This window comes from Ipomoea nil, unplaced genomic scaffold, assembly GCF_001879475.1.
Source record: "Ipomoea nil cultivar Tokyo-kokei standard unplaced genomic scaffold, Asagao_1.1 scaffold0143, whole genome shotgun sequence".
In the NCBI taxonomy this organism is placed as follows: Eukaryota; Viridiplantae; Streptophyta; class Magnoliopsida; order Solanales; family Convolvulaceae; genus Ipomoea; species Ipomoea nil.
In genome coordinates, this window is record NW_017616571.1 from 1169631 (window position 1) to 1189909 (window position 20279).

At 36.8% G+C, this 20279-nt stretch overlaps 2 protein-coding genes across 2 annotated transcripts; one reads left to right on the forward strand and one right to left on the reverse strand.

Annotated features, from left to right (window-relative positions):
• Positions 1–3414: 3414 nt before the first annotated feature.
• Positions 3415–6326, forward strand: LOC109172167. Its single transcript, XM_019321319.1, has 5 exons — positions 3415–4155; positions 4385–4600; positions 4669–4992; positions 5124–5378; positions 5421–6326. The coding sequence occupies exons 1-5, from the start codon at positions 3415–3417 to the stop codon at positions 6324–6326; spliced, it is 2442 nt and encodes an 813-aa protein (XP_019176864.1).
• Positions 6327–14726: 8400 nt separating this feature from the next.
• Positions 14727–15856, reverse strand: LOC109172361 (protein MIZU-KUSSEI 1-like). Its single transcript, XM_019321559.1, has one exon. It carries the CDS (start codon positions 15775–15777, stop codon positions 15037–15039), a length of 741 nt encoding a protein of 246 aa, XP_019177104.1. The 5' UTR covers positions 15778–15856; the 3' UTR covers positions 14727–15036.
• Between the last annotated feature and the right edge of the window lie 4423 nt (positions 15857–20279).

A 20279-nucleotide genomic window follows, 5' to 3' on the forward strand; every position in this document is an offset into this window, starting at 1 on the left:
AGCCGTGAATTGCATCATCTTCTTCACCTAGCTCTTATCTTCATCTTCTTCAACCCGGGCCAAAATCATTATTCGTCAATGACGATACCAGTACGTGAGGACCTCTTGGTGTAGGGTGAATCATTTTGCAACGCAGTCGGAAAGTTCAGGATGTCGCCATTCGGTTGGCTTCAATATGTCTGCTATTGTTTTAGTCCAGGTGAATCATCTACTATAGCTGTATAACTATTAAAAAAAAATTCATCTTCTTTGTCATCGGAGAATACCCTTTCCTAAAATATGATTTTACTGGGAAAAGTTGTTGGAAGGATCAAAATTATTCAAAATATGATAGTCTAGGGTGTTAAATGACAAAAATAATTGTCTAATACGGAGTACTAAATTTGGAAATGCCACTAAAGATAATGGACCGACCTCCGTTGAAATTAACTCATTGAAAAAGAAATTGAAGAGACGAAAATACCCTTGCTTAAAATAGAATTTCACCAGAAAAAAATCATCAAAATGACCAAAAGTGTCCAAAATATGATACTCTGGGAGTCTGGGGTTAAATGACAAAAACAATAGTTTGAGACTAAATTTGATATTACCACCAAAGACTAAGGACCTCCATTAAAATTAACTCTAAATTTTATATATACTAATAGTAAACATAATACTATAAAAATTTTAATTATAAATAACTTCAATTGTTAATTGCATTAAACACAAAAATGAGTACAAGACTTTTGATTTAGAACAGACAAAAAATATTTCAACCTTAGAATAAACAACAAATTAGAGTGGCCCAGCGGTGAGGGCTTCCGAAATTTTTGGGCCAAATTTGGATACGGTCCAGGCCCAATTACTTCCGCTTTTTTAAATTCGAAACCTCACAATAAACAACAAATCAGAGTGGCGCAGCGGAAGCCTGGTGGGCCCATAACCCACAGGTCCCAGCATCGAAACCTGGCTCTGATATGAGGGCTTCCGTAGTTTCTTGGCCGAAGTTTAGCTTCGGTCTAGTTCTAGTATTTCCACTCTTCTTTGTTGGGCTTCTGTTCAGGCCCAAGTATTACCAGTTTTTTTTAGATGTTTGGGCTTTTGTGCGCGCGTGTGTATATTAGGGGTGGGCACTTTGGTTCGGTTTATTCGAACCGATCAGATCCGAACCGAACTAGTAATAGAAATCGAATTGTTCGGGATTTTGTAACCCGAACGGTTTAGTACCGAATCAAACCGAAACTGAACGGTTTGACAAAAATTGAACCGAACCGAATGTTATATAATTTTTTTTAATAAATAATAATAATAATAATAATAATAATAATAATAATAATAATAAAAAAGAAGTAAATCCAAGTTCCTTGATGCCTACTCCGCCGTTCAGTTCTCATTTTTACTGGTACCGAACCTTAAATTTTTTATTTGATTTCTTTATAGCTTGTTTTTTACATTGCACTTTTGTTGTTTGTCGCAATTGTTATTTACCTCACAATTATATCTAACTTGAGTTATATTTACAATATTCAATATTTTCCTTAGTTTCATATTTTTCTATAAATTTAATGTGCTTTACAGTCATTCTAATTTTGATTTCCAGTGCACTATAATTATTTTCTAGTACTGGAATATATTTCGAGTGCACTAGCAATGACATATTGTGTCCAAAAATTAACTATATAGTAATTGACACTTGTTCTTTTAATATCAACTATACAGATAGATGATTATTCATCTTATCAATAAAAATATTCCAACTGAATCAACTGAAGAGTCGGTTGTGCAAAAATGTTAACTGATGTTTGGTAATTAGTACTTAGTATTGTGTTTGAACTTTGGATTGCTATTTTGTTATATAATGTTTAGAGTTTGAATTTGGATTATGTGAATATGTATTATTTGGTAGTATGTTCGAAAAATTAGGAAATGTTGAAATTTGGAGATCTTAAACCGAACCGAACACCGAACCGAATTAAATCCGAACCGAAACCGAACCGAACCCTAATGTTAAACCGAATGGTTTAACTTTTTTAAAACCGAAAAACCGAAACTGAAAAAAACCGAACCGAAATCCGAAACGCCCACCCCTAGTGTGTGTGTGTGTGTGTGTGTGTGTGTGTGTGTGTGTGTGTGTGTGTGTGTGTGTGTGTGTGTGTGTGTGTGTGTGTGTGTGTGTGTGTGGTGTGTGTGTGTGTGTGTGTGTGTGTGTGTGTGTGTGTGTGTGTGTGTGTGTGTGTGTGTGTGTGTGTGTGTGTGTATATATATATATATATATTTGTCCCGTGCGATGCACGAAAAATATGTTATAAAAATATACCCTATATGAGATTTATTCATATATAAAATTTTTGTTATTTAATAAGTATTATGTGTGAATTCCTATGATAAAATTATGAACATAAATATATTTACAATTAAAATAATATTCAAAGTGGGTGATTACTACAAATCTTAAACTATATTAAAAATTTAGTACATAATATTTAATATTACAAATTTTTAAGAAGTTAGTAAACTACAATAGTAATTGAATTACAATTTTAGAGTCACCACGGATCAAAATTTTTAAACCTTTGAGATTTCTAACTCTAGATGTAGCAACAAACAATTGACCTTTAAAGACCAAACAATTATTTATAAATATAAATGACTATTAATCATCATCACCATTTAAAACAAAATAATTGTAACAATAATTGCTCACCAAACCATAGGGCTATATTATAGTTAAGATTTCAATTATTTTTTTTAGAATTAAAAATAATTTTCAAGTGTTAACATTTACTTTCCTTATCTGGTTTGTCCTTCACTTTTGTGTTCTTTTCCCTTTGATATTTTATAAATAGTTTTCAAGAGTAGTTTTCCCTTTGATATATGGTTTGACATCGTTTTTAATGCTATATTATTATTTTTGTTGCAAAATTCACTATTTTCATGTAATTATATGGATAATGTATCAGATTTTGTTGTATTGCATTAAATATTTTCTTCACTTGTTTCCTGTTATATATCATATGTTTTTCACTCATATAAAATGTGTTTGCTAAATCTTAACTATAATACCAACATGTAATTAATACCAATATTTAACCATTAATATCAACATTTAATTTTCACAAGACCATACTGCTTTATTATAATTAAGATGTATATATATATATATATATATATATATATATATATATATATATATATACACTCAATATCAATACTCTACAATAATTATAGACATCTGTTGGTGATCTATCACTGTGGATGGAGAGCACGAAAAACCTCTCTTCTCTAAGATCCTCTGAGGATCAAGATCTCTTGACACGGAGCACGAAGAGGCCTAAACGGGACGACGGTTTGTCTCGATCGCGGGCGGACGGTGTGAACGTTGAGACGTAGGAGGGTGACGACGTGGTGATCGTGCATGAAACACCTGCTGACATGATGATAGAGACAGCCGATGGGCCCTCGGCGGAGGCTCACCATGGCGTTGGATCAGTGTCGCCGACGTTGAATCCAGCGACGACCGTATCGCCGGAGGCACCACGAAAGACGTATGCGGAGAGCGTGGAAGGCCGGCGCTCTGTTGACCAACAACCGAATCATGATTGGCTTAATGCGGAAAGTGACGAAGCTGACACTGACGTGGATGAAGATGATGATCCACTCTGCCCCACGATAAGATTGTCTAAGAAGGAGGTCGAGGCGATCCGCGCCCCTGGGCGGAAGGCGCTGATCATCAAGATGATGGGCCGCCGGGTGGGGTACGCGTATCTCCGACGTCGACTGTCTTCCATGTGGAGATCGAAGGGCAGCATGGACCTGATCGCCATAGCAAATGATTATTTTCTTGTGCGATTTGGATCGATCGATGACCTGGAATTCGCTATGTACAAAGGGCCTTGGATGATCCTAGATCATTACCTAATCGTGAAGCCTTGGGAGCCGGATTTTGATCCGTATAATGACACTAAGGAGAAAGTTTTGGTTTGGCTACGGGTTCCTGATTTACCTGCTGAGTATTTTGATAATATTTTTCTCAGGAAGCTGGGGAATCGCATCAGACGGATAGTTCGGGTGGATCAAGCAACTAGCTTGGTGTCGCGTGGCATGTTTGCCAGAATCTGTGTCGAGCTAGATATGAGGGAGCCCCTGATCTCGAAGTTTACCTATAAGGGGAAGGTGAAGCACGTCACCTACGAATGAATGCATCTGGTGTGCTTTGCATGCGGTTTATACGGACACACGAAGGAGGCTTGCCCGGATCTGAGAAGAGCGGCTAATGCCCAGGAGGGTGACACGGATGCCAATGGGGGGGACAAAGAAGGTCAACGGGCCTGTACCAGTGGTGTCTGAGCGTCTGGATCCCAAGATCCCGTTTGGATCGTGGATGCTTGCGCCAACGTGAAAGGGAAGGTTTGCAGCGAGACAACCTGCTCGATCGCATAAAAACGGCCGTGGACAAGGGGAGGAAAACGGAACCCGCGACGGGGGTCTGGTCCAAGCCTACAAATTTGCGCCTTTAGTGGGAGATGAACCTGAGGCGGACGGTGATCGGGTGGTGGAAACAGAACAGGCAGCTAGAGGTGTGATGGATAACAGTAGACGTAAAGACATGCCGGGGATGGTAGGTGGAGCAAGAGCGTGTCGCCCGAACATCATTGTTAGTGAACAACAAATTGAAAACGAAACCAGGGGGAACCAGGGGAAACATCCAATGCGGGGGCGCCATCGCCTAGGGTGAGACAACAAATGAGTGTCAATGTGGCGGTGGTGGCTACCGGAAGACCTGGGCGGGAGAATGGACAAGCGCCGAGAAGGGCGGCGGAGGAGAATGAAAATATCGTCGTTAGAGGCAGGCAGGGTGGACTGGGTGTCAAAACAACAAGGGTGCTCTCGGGTGGTTTGGCCAAAGATCTTCCTTCCCAAGTCTGGTATACCACTAAGGAGCATCACAGTGATCCACCACGGCGGTTTGATGAGGAAGGCGACGTTGTTATAGAGCTGGAAACCGGCTTGGCAGAAGGGGCGCTGAGTGCCCCATGAGTTTGCTTTGTGTTTTTTGTTTGTTTGCTTGCTTGTTTTGGGAGTACCATTTTTTCTCTTTTTTGTTTTTGGTTTTTATGATTAGTTTGATATGGAATTGTCAGGGCGCTGGAGGGAGGAGCTTCCAACGCGTCCTAAAAAACTTGATCCGAACTCATAGGCCTAATCTGCTTGGGCAACGCGTCCTAAAAATCTTGATCCGAACTCATAGACCTAATCTGCTTGGGCTAGTGAAACCGAAGGTTTCTGGCACGCAGGCCGACGGGATTTGTGCTAGGCTGGGTTTTTCGGATTGGATCAGAGTCGAGGCAGTTGGTTTCAGTGGGGGGATTTGGGTGTTTTGGAACAAACCGATCGAGGTTAGCATTCAATTTACTCACCCCCAATTCATTTTAATGCAGGTACAAGAGATTGGGGAGGCTCCATGGGGTTTAGCAGTCGTCTACGGAAGCCCGGCCCACCACTTGAGGAAAAGGCTCTGGAACGATCTCAGAGCGCGGAAACGAAATATCCCTTGTGAATGGGTGGCGGTGGGGGATTTCAATGCCGTCACCTGCAAGGAGGAGATTTCAAATTACACCGCTCTGGCAAACCAGAGGAACGAGGACTTCGTCAATTGGATCCATGATGAAGGCATGGTGAACTTGGGCTTCAATGGACCCCGGCTTACCTGGATGAGAGGCCTTGATAATCTGACCGCAAAAGGGGCCCGCTTGGACAGGGCCTTATGTAGTGTAGACTGGCGCCACAGGTTTGGCGATGCCAACGTGCGACATCTACCACATGTGGGGTCCGACCACGCGCCACTGCTACTCCAATCGTGTACCCCAGGCAGGGGCCAGGTAAGTTACAATTTTAAGTTCCAGGCCGCCTGGCTAACTAATGAAAGTTTTAGTGCTGTGATCAGGCAGGCGTGGTCTTTGGGCCACGGGCTTCAAGAGAACATTAAGAAAGTTCAGGAGGATCTCAGTGTGTGGAATCGGGAGATTTTCGACAGTATTGAAGTGAGAAAGAAAATCATGTTGGCACGGATAGGAGGAATTCAGAAACGGATGACGCAGTCCTTCCACCGAGGCCTATGGAAATTAGAAAAGCAGTTGTGCGGAGAGTTGGAGGAAGTGTTGTACCAGGAAGAACTCATGTGGTACCAACGCTCTAGGGAGGAGTGGATAGTGTCGGGGGACAGAAACACCAGGTTCTACCACACGGCAACTATGGTAAAGAAAACAAGAAACAGAATCATGAGTTTGAAGGATGAGGAAGGTGGTAAAGAAAACAAGAAACAGAATCGTGAGTTTGAAGGATGAGGAGGGCGCTTGGATTGACGACTCGGAAAACCTGTGTCAGCACGTTCAAGATTTCTTTTTTGCCTCCACCGAGGTTCAAACTCACAACCTCCTATATGGAAATCCAACCCGAGTGCTATCTGTGTACAAGGTGCTTGGCTTATTATTATTATTATTATTATTATTATTATTATTATTATTATTATTATTATTATTATTATTATTATTGTTATTGTTATTGTTATTGTTATTGTTATTGTTATTGTTATTGTTATTGTTATTATTATTATTATTATTATTATTATTATTATACCCTTTAGGTCATTTTACATGTTACTCTAAATAGCTAATTAAATTTTCAAATATATTTTTACCAACCGCTGATATAATTCGTTTGGTCAATCCGCTAATATCATTCGCTATTTGCTAACTGCTAACACAATCCGCTAACTGCTCATTGCCAAACAAGGACATTGTGAGGTAGTTTCGCACTTGAATTTGTTGTGTGATTTGAATACTCTCTTTGTCAACAAATCCCCAAGTAGTTAATATGATTAGCTTAATTATATATTTTTATTTTTTCATGATATTTATAAAATACTTGGTAAATAAATATATAACATTATTTTGTATTATAATGGTGATATTTAATTAAAAAATAGTGTAAAAAAAATAATAGCCAATGTAATGAATATAATCAATTGATGAATTTGAATGTAAAGAATTTTTACATTAGAGAAAAATAAAGACAATATAACTAATGAAATTATTTCTCTTAATTAATTTTTAATTTATTGATAATGAATAACTTTTTTTGAATAAAGACATTGTAGCCAATTTAAATTGTGGACATTCAGTATGTAAATTATGAACATTTAGTATATAAAATTGTGAACATTTAATATATAAATTGTGTATTTCTGAATCCCAGTTCATCTTGCAAGATGGACTCATGTACACAGAATAATTTGCCCATATGTTGTTATTTGGTGTGATTTGGAAGATATTGGATTTTCTTGTAGCTCTAAGAAAAATAAAAAAGTTCACTGGGCGTGAACTGGTGGTCACTTTTTTACTTAAAAAAAAAAATAAATTTAAGTAGGGTTAAATTACCACTAAATAAAACCTGAAAGTGAAATTGGACTATTATACTAAAAAGAATCCAATAAAGTCATCTAACAAGCAAAATGTTTACAATTTCACCTGCTAGCCAGTAGACTTCCCTCCTAGCCAGTTACATGATGACGTGGAGTCTTATGTGGCAATTTTTTTTTCCATTCATTTCCTCTTTCTTCCTAACACCAAGAAGTTAAAGAATTCCTTTGTTTATTAAAAAAAAAAAAAAAAAATCATTAACGGGCGTTTGGCTGGAGGGAGAGAATTACGTGGGAAATAAATTATAATTTCATGGGAGATGAATTACTGGAAATAAAGTGAGAATTTAAATTCCAGTGTTTGGTTTACAGGAATAAAATTACTGGAAATTTCAGTTCCAATGTTTGGTATACATTGAAATTGAAAGGGAATAAGTAGTATAAAGTCTAAAATGCCCATACTTATTATTATTATTATTATAAATGACCAAATTCAAATTTTACTTCTGAAAATTTATGTAACACGCTGTAAATAAACTTTAAAATTGCACAACGAAATCGATAAAATAGATAAGAGAGTTTTGAAAACACATATTTGATTGAGGTTACCTATTGATTGACGTTCTGTGTTGAAAGTAGTCGAGTAGAAGAAGAAGACATTATAATCGAAAGAGGAGGAATTTTAAGTAAAAAAAGAGATGTGTAATTTTGTGTGGCATGGGATTCTAATTCCATGGAAATGAAGGAATTTTAATTCCGCAGAATTGAAATTTCCTCCAACCAAACGAAGAAATTTGCTTGCCATCGAAATTATGTAGAAATTAGATGGGAATGAAATTGTAATTCTCTCCTACCAAACGCCCAATAAATTTAGGTTTAATTCTTCATATATCATATTCTTTATCCCCTATTACATAATTTAAATTTATTTCTTTAATTATTCACCCTAAGATAAAATCTCTGTTATCTAAATTCTTTATCTAGTAACGTTAATAGAATAAGTAATACTACATCTATTCTTACTTTGTATTTTTTTTTTTTTGATCTATTTTTTATTGAGATATTATTATTTGATTGGTTTAAATAATAAAATGTGTCACTATTTTTATTCATTCAACTTTTTTATCTAATAAAATTTATACACGTAGCAAGAGTTAGTTATATACTCCGTATCATTTTCCTAAAGCAAATTTGGTTCACATGTTCCGAGGATCAATCATATGAAGACAAATTTTAATGCAATTCTTTGTTTATACAAGATCATTGACTTGATTTTTCAAAGGTTTGTTTTGACCAAAACAAAATAAATAAATAAAGATAAGGAATTTCTTGATACACCATTAGTTTTTTTTTTTTTTTTGTTTTTTTTTTTTTGTTTTTTTTTTTAAAGGAAAACAACTTATTGCATTAAATCATTAGCAACACATCTAACAAGAAAATCAGGAGGAATATCAAATCATTCCCCGCAACCTCCCTAGCCAACAACATGGGCGGTACAGTTCGCAGATCGCCGAACACATCGAAATTCAACATCGCCAATTGCCGATGCTAATTCTTTAATATCATCCACTAGAAAGCCATAAGCCGAATTAAAAGAACTAGAAAAAAGAGCATTATAAACAAGCTGAGAGTCTATCTCTACTACAACATCTCCCATGCCCGTGTTCTTTAACCAGCTTAAAGCCTCTCGCAAACACATTGCCTCGGCTTCCTTGATGCTATACGTTCCAGACACCCGCATGTTCTCCGCGGCCAGAAAAGATCCATCATCCCCACGAAGCACCCAACCATAACCCATTGCGCTTGCTGGCAAATTTATAGTAGCATCTGAATTCAGCTTCATCTTCCCTACTGGCGGAGGCAGGCAAGTTGTTCTATTATGGTCTACAGTTTCGTCCGGCTGTTCAGGCCGTTCTTTTGCGCGCTTTGCGCAAATGAAATAATGCCCAATGATTATTTTTAAAAAGTATTTCAAAGTATATCAATGCAATATTATATCGGAGATGTTCATACATAGGTAAATAAACATTGAATTTGTTTATTTAAATCGGTAATTTAAAGTATATAAATGTAATATAATATATGATGGATTGATTATATTGTCACTAAAATAAAAATTTGCAACTTTGTAATAACGCTAGTCTAAATACTTAGTCTAAAAACGATAGTCTAAATAAATACTACTTTTGGTTTAAATTTCTCTAATTCTTCTTAATTCTCTTTTGGGTAGAATTGTCATTGTCTTCATCTTCAGTACATGTTCTATTTTCGGGCTTGTCTCCAACTCTCCCAAAAATTCATGGTCCTACGCAACACAATATTAGCATAAAAAACGACCCCATTCCAAACACTTTTATTCCTACTTGTCCAAATACCCCAACATGCCATCACATATTTTGCTAGCAAGTCCCCACTTAACATCTTAACATTATCAAAAAACCACTGTGAGGCAGAATTACCATGTTCAATGTTGATCACCGGAATCCCAAGCTTAGTCCAACATCCTAGCGCCTCTGTACATGTAGCAAACATATGCCTTGCACTCTCGTCCTCAAGCCTACACATGTGACATATTAATGAGCAAAATACCCGCTTAGAATTAAGAGCATCGCAGGTTGGCAAAAAGGCATTTGCTAGCTGCCAACCGAACTGTCGTACTTTAGGTGGCACATCTAAGTTCCAAATACGTGTTCAGGGCCGCTGATCAGAAACCACACCGTTCAGACGTTTATAGCAAGACTTAACGGTATAAGCTCCTTTCTGATCCTAGAACCAATACCAAGAGTGATGGTTTGCGCAGACTTACAGGTATATTCATGATCATAGACACATCCCGAGTATTAAAAATATTAGTAACCTTATGAACATCCCACCCCGTACCTTGAATATTAAGGAGCGATGCAACCAGGGGCAAAGCTACCTCTTCGGTCAGAGTTGTTGTTACGAACGGATTGTCCTCACACGGGGGCCACGCATGGTTCCCTATTGTTGTGTCAAGCCCATTACCAATACTACGGCGGCACCCCCTCGACAGCACATCCTTGACCGCAAGCAATCCCCTCCAAATGTAAGACGGGTTTGACCCCTCTTTTGCATCAAAGAAAGCACATCTCGGGAAATAACGCGCCTTATAGACACGCTCTACCAGCGACTGTGGCCTGGTAACCAGACGCCAAGCTTGTTTCCCCAGCAGGGCCAAGTTCATCTCATGTAGTTTCCTGAGAAAACGACATTAGATGACCAAGTGTAACGGAAGGATCATAGATGGTTAGAAACAAAAAGTAGGAGGACTGGAAGTGGTTGATTTAAAAGGTGAGGACTAAAAGTGGCAGTGCCACCAAAGTCGGAGGATGTCCACTGGTATTTACTCTTATTATTATTATATCATTTAGAAGAAGTCATTTTCTTTTCTTTTTTATTTTTAATTCCACCCAAAGAGAACAAAATATTATATACATAGACTCACCACATTTTGCTTTTGACACATGAACAATCAAATACAAAATTGTGAAAACTAACCATATTGATCAAAATAGATATGATGTACAATTTGCTTTTGACACATGAACAATCAAATACAAAATTGTGTAAACTAGCCATATTGATCAAAATAGATATGATGTAGGCGCTATTTAATATTTATGTACATTAAGATTTAGATTTATAAATATATGAAACAAATATTACGAATATAATGTAGGATTGTGTTATTAAGATAATGCACTAGTTGACACTTAATATAAAATAATATTATTTTAAATCAGGGTCCATCAAACAAGTTGAACCTTGGTCTATGATATAATATGTGAAAAATCAGTTTTTATACCGTGGATCATGGTCCACACATTGTTGTGTGGACCATGATCGCTGAATGAAAATATAGTAAAATTAAAATGATACTTTAGTAAAAAAAAAATGATACATTAGTGTTACTATAATGAAACTAGTGTGCAAGGAAAATGAAACTAATTAAAAAACCTAGCACATTATTGTCAAATGAAACTGTAGTATAATTAAAATGATACTTTAGTATTGGTATAATGAAACTAGTGTGCATGAAAAATGAAACTAAAATCCAAAGCCATACAATAACATATATTGTCAAATAACTTGAAGTGAAATTAAAATACTACTTCAATATTACTATTGATGGATACCCATCATGGGAACCCGGTCGGACCACCTAGCAACAAACCGGGATGTGACCAACCGGTCAATTTTCGGCTCCCTAAGCTAAATTACCCAACACCCCCCCATAACCCCAAATAAATACCCTTTTATTACCCCATTAACTACCCATAAAAATCCATTAATGGAGTGGGAAAAAGAAGACATAAGGTTGGAGTCGGATGGGTTGGCCGGAGTCCTGCAAAATGAGTCACCACTAAGTCAACCGTGCCTCCCTGAAAAAGGAGTGGGAAAAAGTAGGCATAAGGTTGGTGTCGGATGGGTTGGTTGGAGTCCTGTAAATGGAGTTGGCACTCGGTCAACTGTGCCTCCATGAAAAAGGAGTGAGAAAAAGAAGATATAAGGTTGGAGTCAGATGGGTTGGCCGGAGTCCTGTAAAAGGAGTCGACACTCGGTCAACTGTGCCTCCTTGAAAAATGAGTGAGAAAAAGAAGGAATAAGGTTGGAGTCGGATGGGTTGGCCCGAGTCCTGTAAAAGGAGTCGGCACTCGGTCAACTGTGCCTCCTTGAAAAATGAGTGAGAAAAAGAAGGAATAAGGTTGGAGTCGGATGGGTTGGCCCGAGTCCTGTAAAAGGAGTCGGCACTCAGTCAACTGTGCCTCCTTAAAAAATGAGTGGGAAAAAGAAGGAATAAAGTTGTAGTCGGATGGTTGGCCGGAGTCCTGTAAAAGGAGTCAGCACTCGGTCAACCGTGCCTCCTTGAAAAAGGCATGGGAAAAAGAATGCATAATGTTGTATTCGGATGGGTTTGCCGGAGGCCTGTAAAAGGAGTCGGCACTCGGTCAAGCGTGCCTCCTTGAAGAAAGAGTGGGAAAAAGCAGAAATCATAAGGTTAGAGTCGAATGGGTTGGCTGGAATCCTGAAAAGGGAGTAGGTGCTCAGCAAACTGTGCCTCCCCGAAAAAAGGAGTCGACAAATTCTAGTTTGGGATTCGACTATAAGTTAATGTACATTCCTATGCCATGCTTCGCAAGACACTGGAAATTGACGGACTGATGATAGATGTCCAGCATGTAAACTGGGTCGGACCACCTAGCAACAAACCGATAAATTTTCTGCTCCCTAAACTAAATTACCCAACACCCCTCCATAACCTCCAAATAAATACCCATTTATTACCCCATTAACTAGCCATAAAAACTCATTATCATTCATTAAAACCCACTAACCAACCACCAATTTATGACCTCTTAAAATATCCATTAAAATCCTAATAAACACCCTATTTAGTACCCTTGAATACCCCGTACCCACTAGCTTTCTGTAGCTAGCTATAAGAATAGCTACATCTTTAGAGGAGAAAAAACACCAAAACACCATGTACAAAAATGACAACCAATATAGTGAATTTCGGGCTTCGTACTGCCCAAAAAGACCCGTGATTTTCTCTTTCGATTTTAACATTAAAACTTCTGTGTCAATTCTTGTTTCTATTTATTATTTTCATATATTCTCCAGTGATCCACCATCTTCTCCGGTTGTTTTGGACCCCCATAGGCTTTCCAAAAGTCTAAAAACCAACAACTATAATTAAACTAGTACGTGTGAAAAATGAAACAAAAAATTAAAATAGAGTTCAAGCAATAATGTATACTATTAAATAAAACTATAATTGAATTAAAATGATACTTTAATATTGTTATAATGAAACTAGTGTGGAGGGAAAATAAAACTAAAAAATATAATAATATTGTCAAATGAAACTAAAGTGTAATTAAAATTATACATACTTCATAATCTACGCTGCCGCTACATGGATCATGGTCCATAGTAAAATCTGCCGCGAAAAACTACCAAGAAAGCTGAAGTGCATGGATTATCAAAACCAATTCTTGAAATATATATAAATTTATGAAACATCTACAACACTGAATAGTTAAAGATGTCAATTATTGTAAATAAAAAAATGTTAAAATAATAATTTTATTTTAACGGTTAACAAAGAAATACAACTATATCTCATTTTTTCTTATAATAACTATAATCTTTTTACCATTTAGTATTATAAAATGCTCTATAAGTAGTCTTTCAATTCCCTACCCCCACAACACCAAATAGTGAAAATGTAAATAGAAAATTATAGTGAAGTTTTATTATTATTATTTTTTTTTACTACACATCCGATATTCTAATAACCATATGCATAAAATAATAATTTTACCTAACTACCTTCACGGTTAACAAAGAAATACACCCATTTATACCAGACGTTATGCCATGGAACCGTGTTCACCATTCATGGTGAACACGGTTCCAACGGTGTTAGTGCACCGTTATCTTTTTTTTTTTTTTTTTCTTTTAATTAATTACGTGACTGCCTACACATTCACTTTGGAACCATGCCTACACATTCACTTTGGAACCATGAGATTATGAATTTTATGAATTTTCTGTTATGAGATTATGAATTTTCTGTTATGCGATTATGAATTTTCTGTTATGAGATTATGAATTTTCATTACATTCATAATTTCGGAGTTTCGGACATTCATAAATTATGAATTCATGCATGCACATTCACTTTGGAACCATGCCTACATATTCCCGTCCGAAATCACGGACATTCATAAATTATGAATCCATGCCTGCACATTCACTTTGGAACCATGCCTACACATTCACTTTGGAACCATGAGATTATGAATTTTCTGTTATAAGATTATGAATTTTCTGTTATGAGATTATGAATTTTCAGTTGTGAGATTATGAATTTTCTGTTATGCAATTATGAATTTTCTGTTATGAGATTATGAATTTTCAGAAAATTCATAATCTCATAACAGAAAATTCATAATTTGATCAGTAACGCGCCGTTAACTCCACATCCGCGATTTTTTTTTTTTTTTTTTTGCCTAAAAACGACGTCGTTTTGACTTGTGTTCACCATTCTCGATGAACACGATTCCACGGCATAATTTGCGCATTTATACCCTTCGGGCTTAAGAATGATGCCTCAACCAAAAAGATTGAGATCTTTGGGCTCCAAAAGGATGACTTTATGAGTGTGTCTCATCTCGTGTAGTGAACATAAGTACTTAATTGAAATTTTCTCTCTCCATTTGAATAATAAAAAAAGGATCAAAATACAATTATAATAATATTTTTTTGAATGCTACTGACTTTATTACATTGTAGTATCTGTTCAAACATACTTTCTCAATTTAATGAAGTACAAAGAGTCAATAACGCCTTCATTGAGGCTCAATCTCCCACATAGGAGAGATCACTACACAGAGGAGAGATCACTACATGCCATCTAAAGATAAGATACTTGAAACAACTATAATCATATATTTCTGCTTATAAGTTATATATAATAATCAACATTAATTCTTACTCTTATGTTTTATAGAATTTTTTGTTTTAGAAATTTGTTTATGAACTTAAAGCATAACAAAATAGTGATTAAAACAGAGATTGATATATAATTATAATGATCTAAGAATTGATTAAGCTCTTAGTAAATAGATGCTAAGCTCAGGACCGCCATGGCCATCAGGGCTCATCATGTAGAAAGCTTCAGAGTCTCTGGACCCCACAACTCGTTCATACTTTGCCCTCATGTACATTAGCTCGCCGTCCGGCCCGATCCCGTCGTCCTCCTTTCCGGGCAAAACTCCGGCGCCCATTGTGATCGGGCCGATGGAGTTCAACACCCGCCAATCGTCCGGCCCGCATTCTCTCCTCGCCGCGAACCCGCATTTCCGCCCGTTACAGTACGTCCGCCAAGCGGGCTCTTCTAGAAGCTTCGCCTTCTTCTTCTTCTTATTCTTCTCCCATGTGTTTGTGTTCCCCTCGCACTCCAAAGCGATTCGGACCGGCCCGGAAGCCATTTCCCGGACCAGAACGCCGGTGGGCATGGCGAGCTCCACCAGGAAGGCCGGGCCCAGGCGCGGGTCTTCCTGGAAGGCGAAATGCACGCGCCCGCGGCGGAACCCGAACAGGGTTCCGACCACTCTGGCGCCGAGGGGGCTCTTGATGCCGAACGTGAGAGCCGACCGGAGCTTTGAAACCGCCGTCTTACGCCGCGGCGGCGGCGCTGCGAGATCGAGCTCCTCCGGGAGCTTCCACTCTAGAATCTCCTCGCGGTCGTCGTCTTCCTCCTCCTCGAGCTTCTTGATCTTCGAGTGGAAGTATCTTCTGGAGAAGGAGAAGGAATCGCCTGGGTTCCTCGCCATGATTGTCTTCATCCTGTACTGGTCGCCGTCGCCGGAGAATGATGAGAGAGAGAGAGAGAGAAGGAGAAGGTTATCAGACTCTCCTAACTAACGGTATGAGGAAGAGGTGAAAGTATGGTGTATATATATAATTGCGACGGCTCAAGGATCCCACAAAATCTTTGAAATATATTTTTAATATTTAATGATGAATCGCTAGTTTCACGAATCACCAGACTGTCTACCGAACCAACAAAAACCTCGTCAGCAATAGTAAGACTGATATGGCATTATATTATTATTAAAAAAACAAAAATAATTATATCCATTCTCCACCAAAAAAAAAAAAAAATAAAATCCATTCTTCCAAAATTTTATCATTTTAGATAATTTCTTTTTCAGACATACATTTTTTATTAGATGATTTAGTCTTTAATAACAATTTAGTAGAGTCAATCAATTTATAGCATTCGATAATTATAACTTATAAGTCATGTCATGAGTGATTGTTTAGAATTCTCGTCTATTATTGTTATTTTGAAATCTTGGCCAATGTAGAAGTAAATTACGGTGATAGCATCAATAGTTTAGATTAGGGTATACACTATGAAGTATTATAAAGTGTAAATAGAGTAGTAATGAGGTAAAGTAATCATAGTATTAATTATCTCAATAGCTATTAGTGCACATCCAAGTTTACATGTTCAAAAGATTCTAGGTAGGTTGGGAAGTATAAAAGGTTAATTTCAAAAATTAAATCCCTCTCAAGCTAATGGAGTGCTCTATTTATAGAGTTAGAGCGATAGACGTATGCTAGAGATCTGCTGACAAGGCTGATATGGTGAATGTTCATGGATAACTTAGATTGGTGATGACATGTGTCGAGTAAGGACATGATGACCTTTTAAGGTAGTGAAAACTAATGCGATGTCTGTGACCACAAACTAGCCTTAGAGGTTGACTTTTCGGTATATGTTCGAGGTCGGGATTTAGTTTAAAGAAAAGTTGGACTAATACTAAATTTAATATTATAAAAATTAAATTAAAAATAATTTTAGTTAAGTCTCATTAACTGAACTAGATACATAAAATGAGATAAAAGAGAGTATATGTGAACTGAAATGGAATCATAAGATGCTATAGGTGATGATTAATGAAATGAAAGGAGAATGTGGGGTAGGGATGAAGCACGAGAAGCTAGCATGACGACTCACAATGGAGAACTTTAAAAAGAAGTCAACATCGGATGCAGTTATGTCTGGTGAAATTGCACCAAAACTACACCCACCCCAGCAGAAAGCTAACAAGGGTAGTAGCTAGCTAGTAAACCCTCCATGTAACTTCCACTAATCTTGCCTCTTACCATGTTGTCCGCTAATCATGAAATTATAATTTCATTTCACCAAGCTTGACCTGATCAGCAATAAGCAACGTAGGTTAATTTATCCTATTATAAATTTTTAATAGTTAGGGTCACAAGATCGAATTTCATTCAAAGCCCTATTATAAATTTTTAATAGTTAGGGTCACAAGATCGAATTTCATTCAAAGCGCACCTTTAAGTAGTTATGTAGATAAATGCTCTTGGAAGAACTCAAATGTATGACTATAAACATGAGGATCTTCATCTTGCTTGTTAGGTTAATTAAGAAATAATTGGCCCTTTCAAAAAAAAAAAAAAAGAAAAAAAAAAAGAAAGAAAGAAAGAAAGAAAGAAATCATTGGCATGTAAAGATGTAAATTAAAGAAACTTTTTATTAATTGAATTTTTTTCACTTTTAACCCCTTGGATATTGTAAATCTCCCACATATAGGCTTTAACTATTCTTTTTTTTCACATTTTGTGCATAATTATCAAATTTTTGTCACATTTGGTTAATCCAATAAATTTTATTGTCAATATTGTTTGATTTTGATCAACGCTAACCCCCAGAGCATTATGTTCTATTGTGTCATTTACATGCTGATTAAATTCAAATAAATTATATGACTTTTATATGAGAGAATTGATCGGAAAATTGATTAAAATGGCTAAATATAAAAAGAACTTGATAGTTATAAACCAAATACACAAGTTGATAATTAATGACCAAATATAAGACATGCCCAAGACTTAAGGGACCCCAAGAAAAGTAAAAAATTCTTATTATTGATTTTATCTCAAAAGTTTACAAGAAAGAGCTAGAATGTGAACAATTTCAAAAAATAATGAGAGCAGAAAACGTCAAAATTAAAGTTTGAACTAATTAATAATCATTATCACGACGTATAAAACATTGGGCTAATAAAAAGTGTGATTTTTGTTTAACTTTTATTGAAAGTGTGATCTCACAAAATTTTTTTTTTTTAATGACAAGTGAAATTTATTACTACTATTTGAAAATGTGTATTAAATAAATTTCACATTTATATAATAACTTACAAACTATAACAAATTTGTACAACATGCTCAATCAAAAAGGTACTGATAGTAATCAAACTCATGATCTTTTGGTACGTGAATTATGCTCAACTACTAGAGTGTCCTTTTGAAGATGATTTTTTTTTTTTTTTTTGATAACTCAATTTTCCAGCTTCGCTGAGTTATATCTTGGACCAAATCTAATTTTATGACTTAATTAATACCAAACTATACATTTCTGCGCAGAAAAAACCTATCTCATATCAGATTTAGAAGGTAAATCGAAACAATCTAACTATATGACTCAACACTAAACTGCATATTCTTATTATCCGCACAAGGAACTCATCCTAAATCCAGATTTCTGTTTCTTTATTTGAAGGGAGATTAATGGATCCAGAAGTCAAAAAAACACAGGACTTAATTAATATTTGTGTTTGTTTTTCCACCGACTTTGATATGCACCACATGTGTAGACCACTACTTAGGTCAATGCCTGTGGAAATTTGTCAGTGCATTTTATGACTAATTAAGAAATGAGCATTGTATATATTGTGCAATGAAAATGAAATGGATGGGAGATCAACTAATCTTCATCTACAACCAACAACTGCAGTTGAAAAATGGGCAGCTTAATTTAATGTGTGGGACAAAGTCAAAATCAATCAAAACCTATACCCAATAGAGCGAGGATGATGAGTAATCACGTTTTGTTTTCATTCATAATTCTAGCTTCATGTTGATTCACAATATATGTGGCGCACACAGGGAGATAAATTTTAAAAAGTCTCTACTCTCTAGATACTTTGTTGTATATATCTAGAGATTTCAAGTGAAAGTTTGATTGGGAGTTGTTTGTTATGATCATTATATATATATATATATATATATATATATATATATATATATATATATATATATATATATAGGCTTCGAATCCGGTGCACCTCCTATATTAGATGAGCCCATGAGCCCTCCTAATATTCATTGATCTTATTAATATGGATGGCTGAGATTGTAGTTAATTTATGTGGGAATTAAGGTTATTCCCCAAACACAGGGAGATAATGGTAATTGATTGATTAATCGTATTTAATGTCTATTTTATGATTGGAATGTGAAGCATTCTACGCATTGGTATCTTCAATGGAAATTAATAGGTTCTCATCTTTACAAAGGCTGATGCACTTACCCTGGCGTGAACAAGCTTTGACGAGAAGAACTCAGGGCTGTAAGTGCAGAGTGAACACCAACAATCTCCGGCGACCCCCACCTTAGGTATGTGCGTCCCTGATCTCTTGCTTGTGCATATATTGCTTACTAATTGTCCACGGGCAAATTAGATATTGGTAACCCGCAAAGTGTGGTGGTGTATGGTGGACGGCGTGGTGGGGTGTTGTCGTTAGTTGGGCGTAGTATAATTTGTGTGATGTTTATCGCTCGTCTGAGTTATTGTATGTGCATATAAGGTAGATTGATTGTTGACGATGGGGGCAGAATGTACTGTCCGGTAAGTGCGTTAAGTTCACCACTCAGAATGATTGGGGAAATGAATGTTGAACATATAAACAAATTTAGCATCTTAAGGTTGGTGCGTAAACGAATAAGAGCTAGTGCGTGTAAGCCGACAACATTTCGCATTATACATATATGTCTTTTTTTTTTTTTTTTTTTTCTTTGTATGGCTGGTTCTAGCGTATAACATTATTAACTATGGCATGTGTGGCAGGTGCGCTAGGTATGGAACAAGCAGTTGATGCAGATCATTGTGTTATGGGTTCGTCACCGAATGGGACACAGTTTTGGTTACCGGAATGCGACCAATCCATGAAACCGGTGATAGGGCACTTGTTTTCGACTTTGGAAGAAGGTGTTTGCTTCTACAACAACTGCGCCTCTATGAGTGGCTTTGATGTGCGACGAAGTTCAGACAAAAAGAACACTCATGGTGCGATCTTGAAGAAAAAACTGGTTTGTACGCGTGAAGGTTGCATATGGCACTGTCTGTGCGCAATGGGGAAAAACACCAGTGACCACGATAGTTGTTTGTGCATTTCGTGTTGTGTTTTGTAGAAACAGTGCTTTACCTTTGCGCGTTTGACGTGGTTGTCGCGCGACTGGTAATTGGTATGTG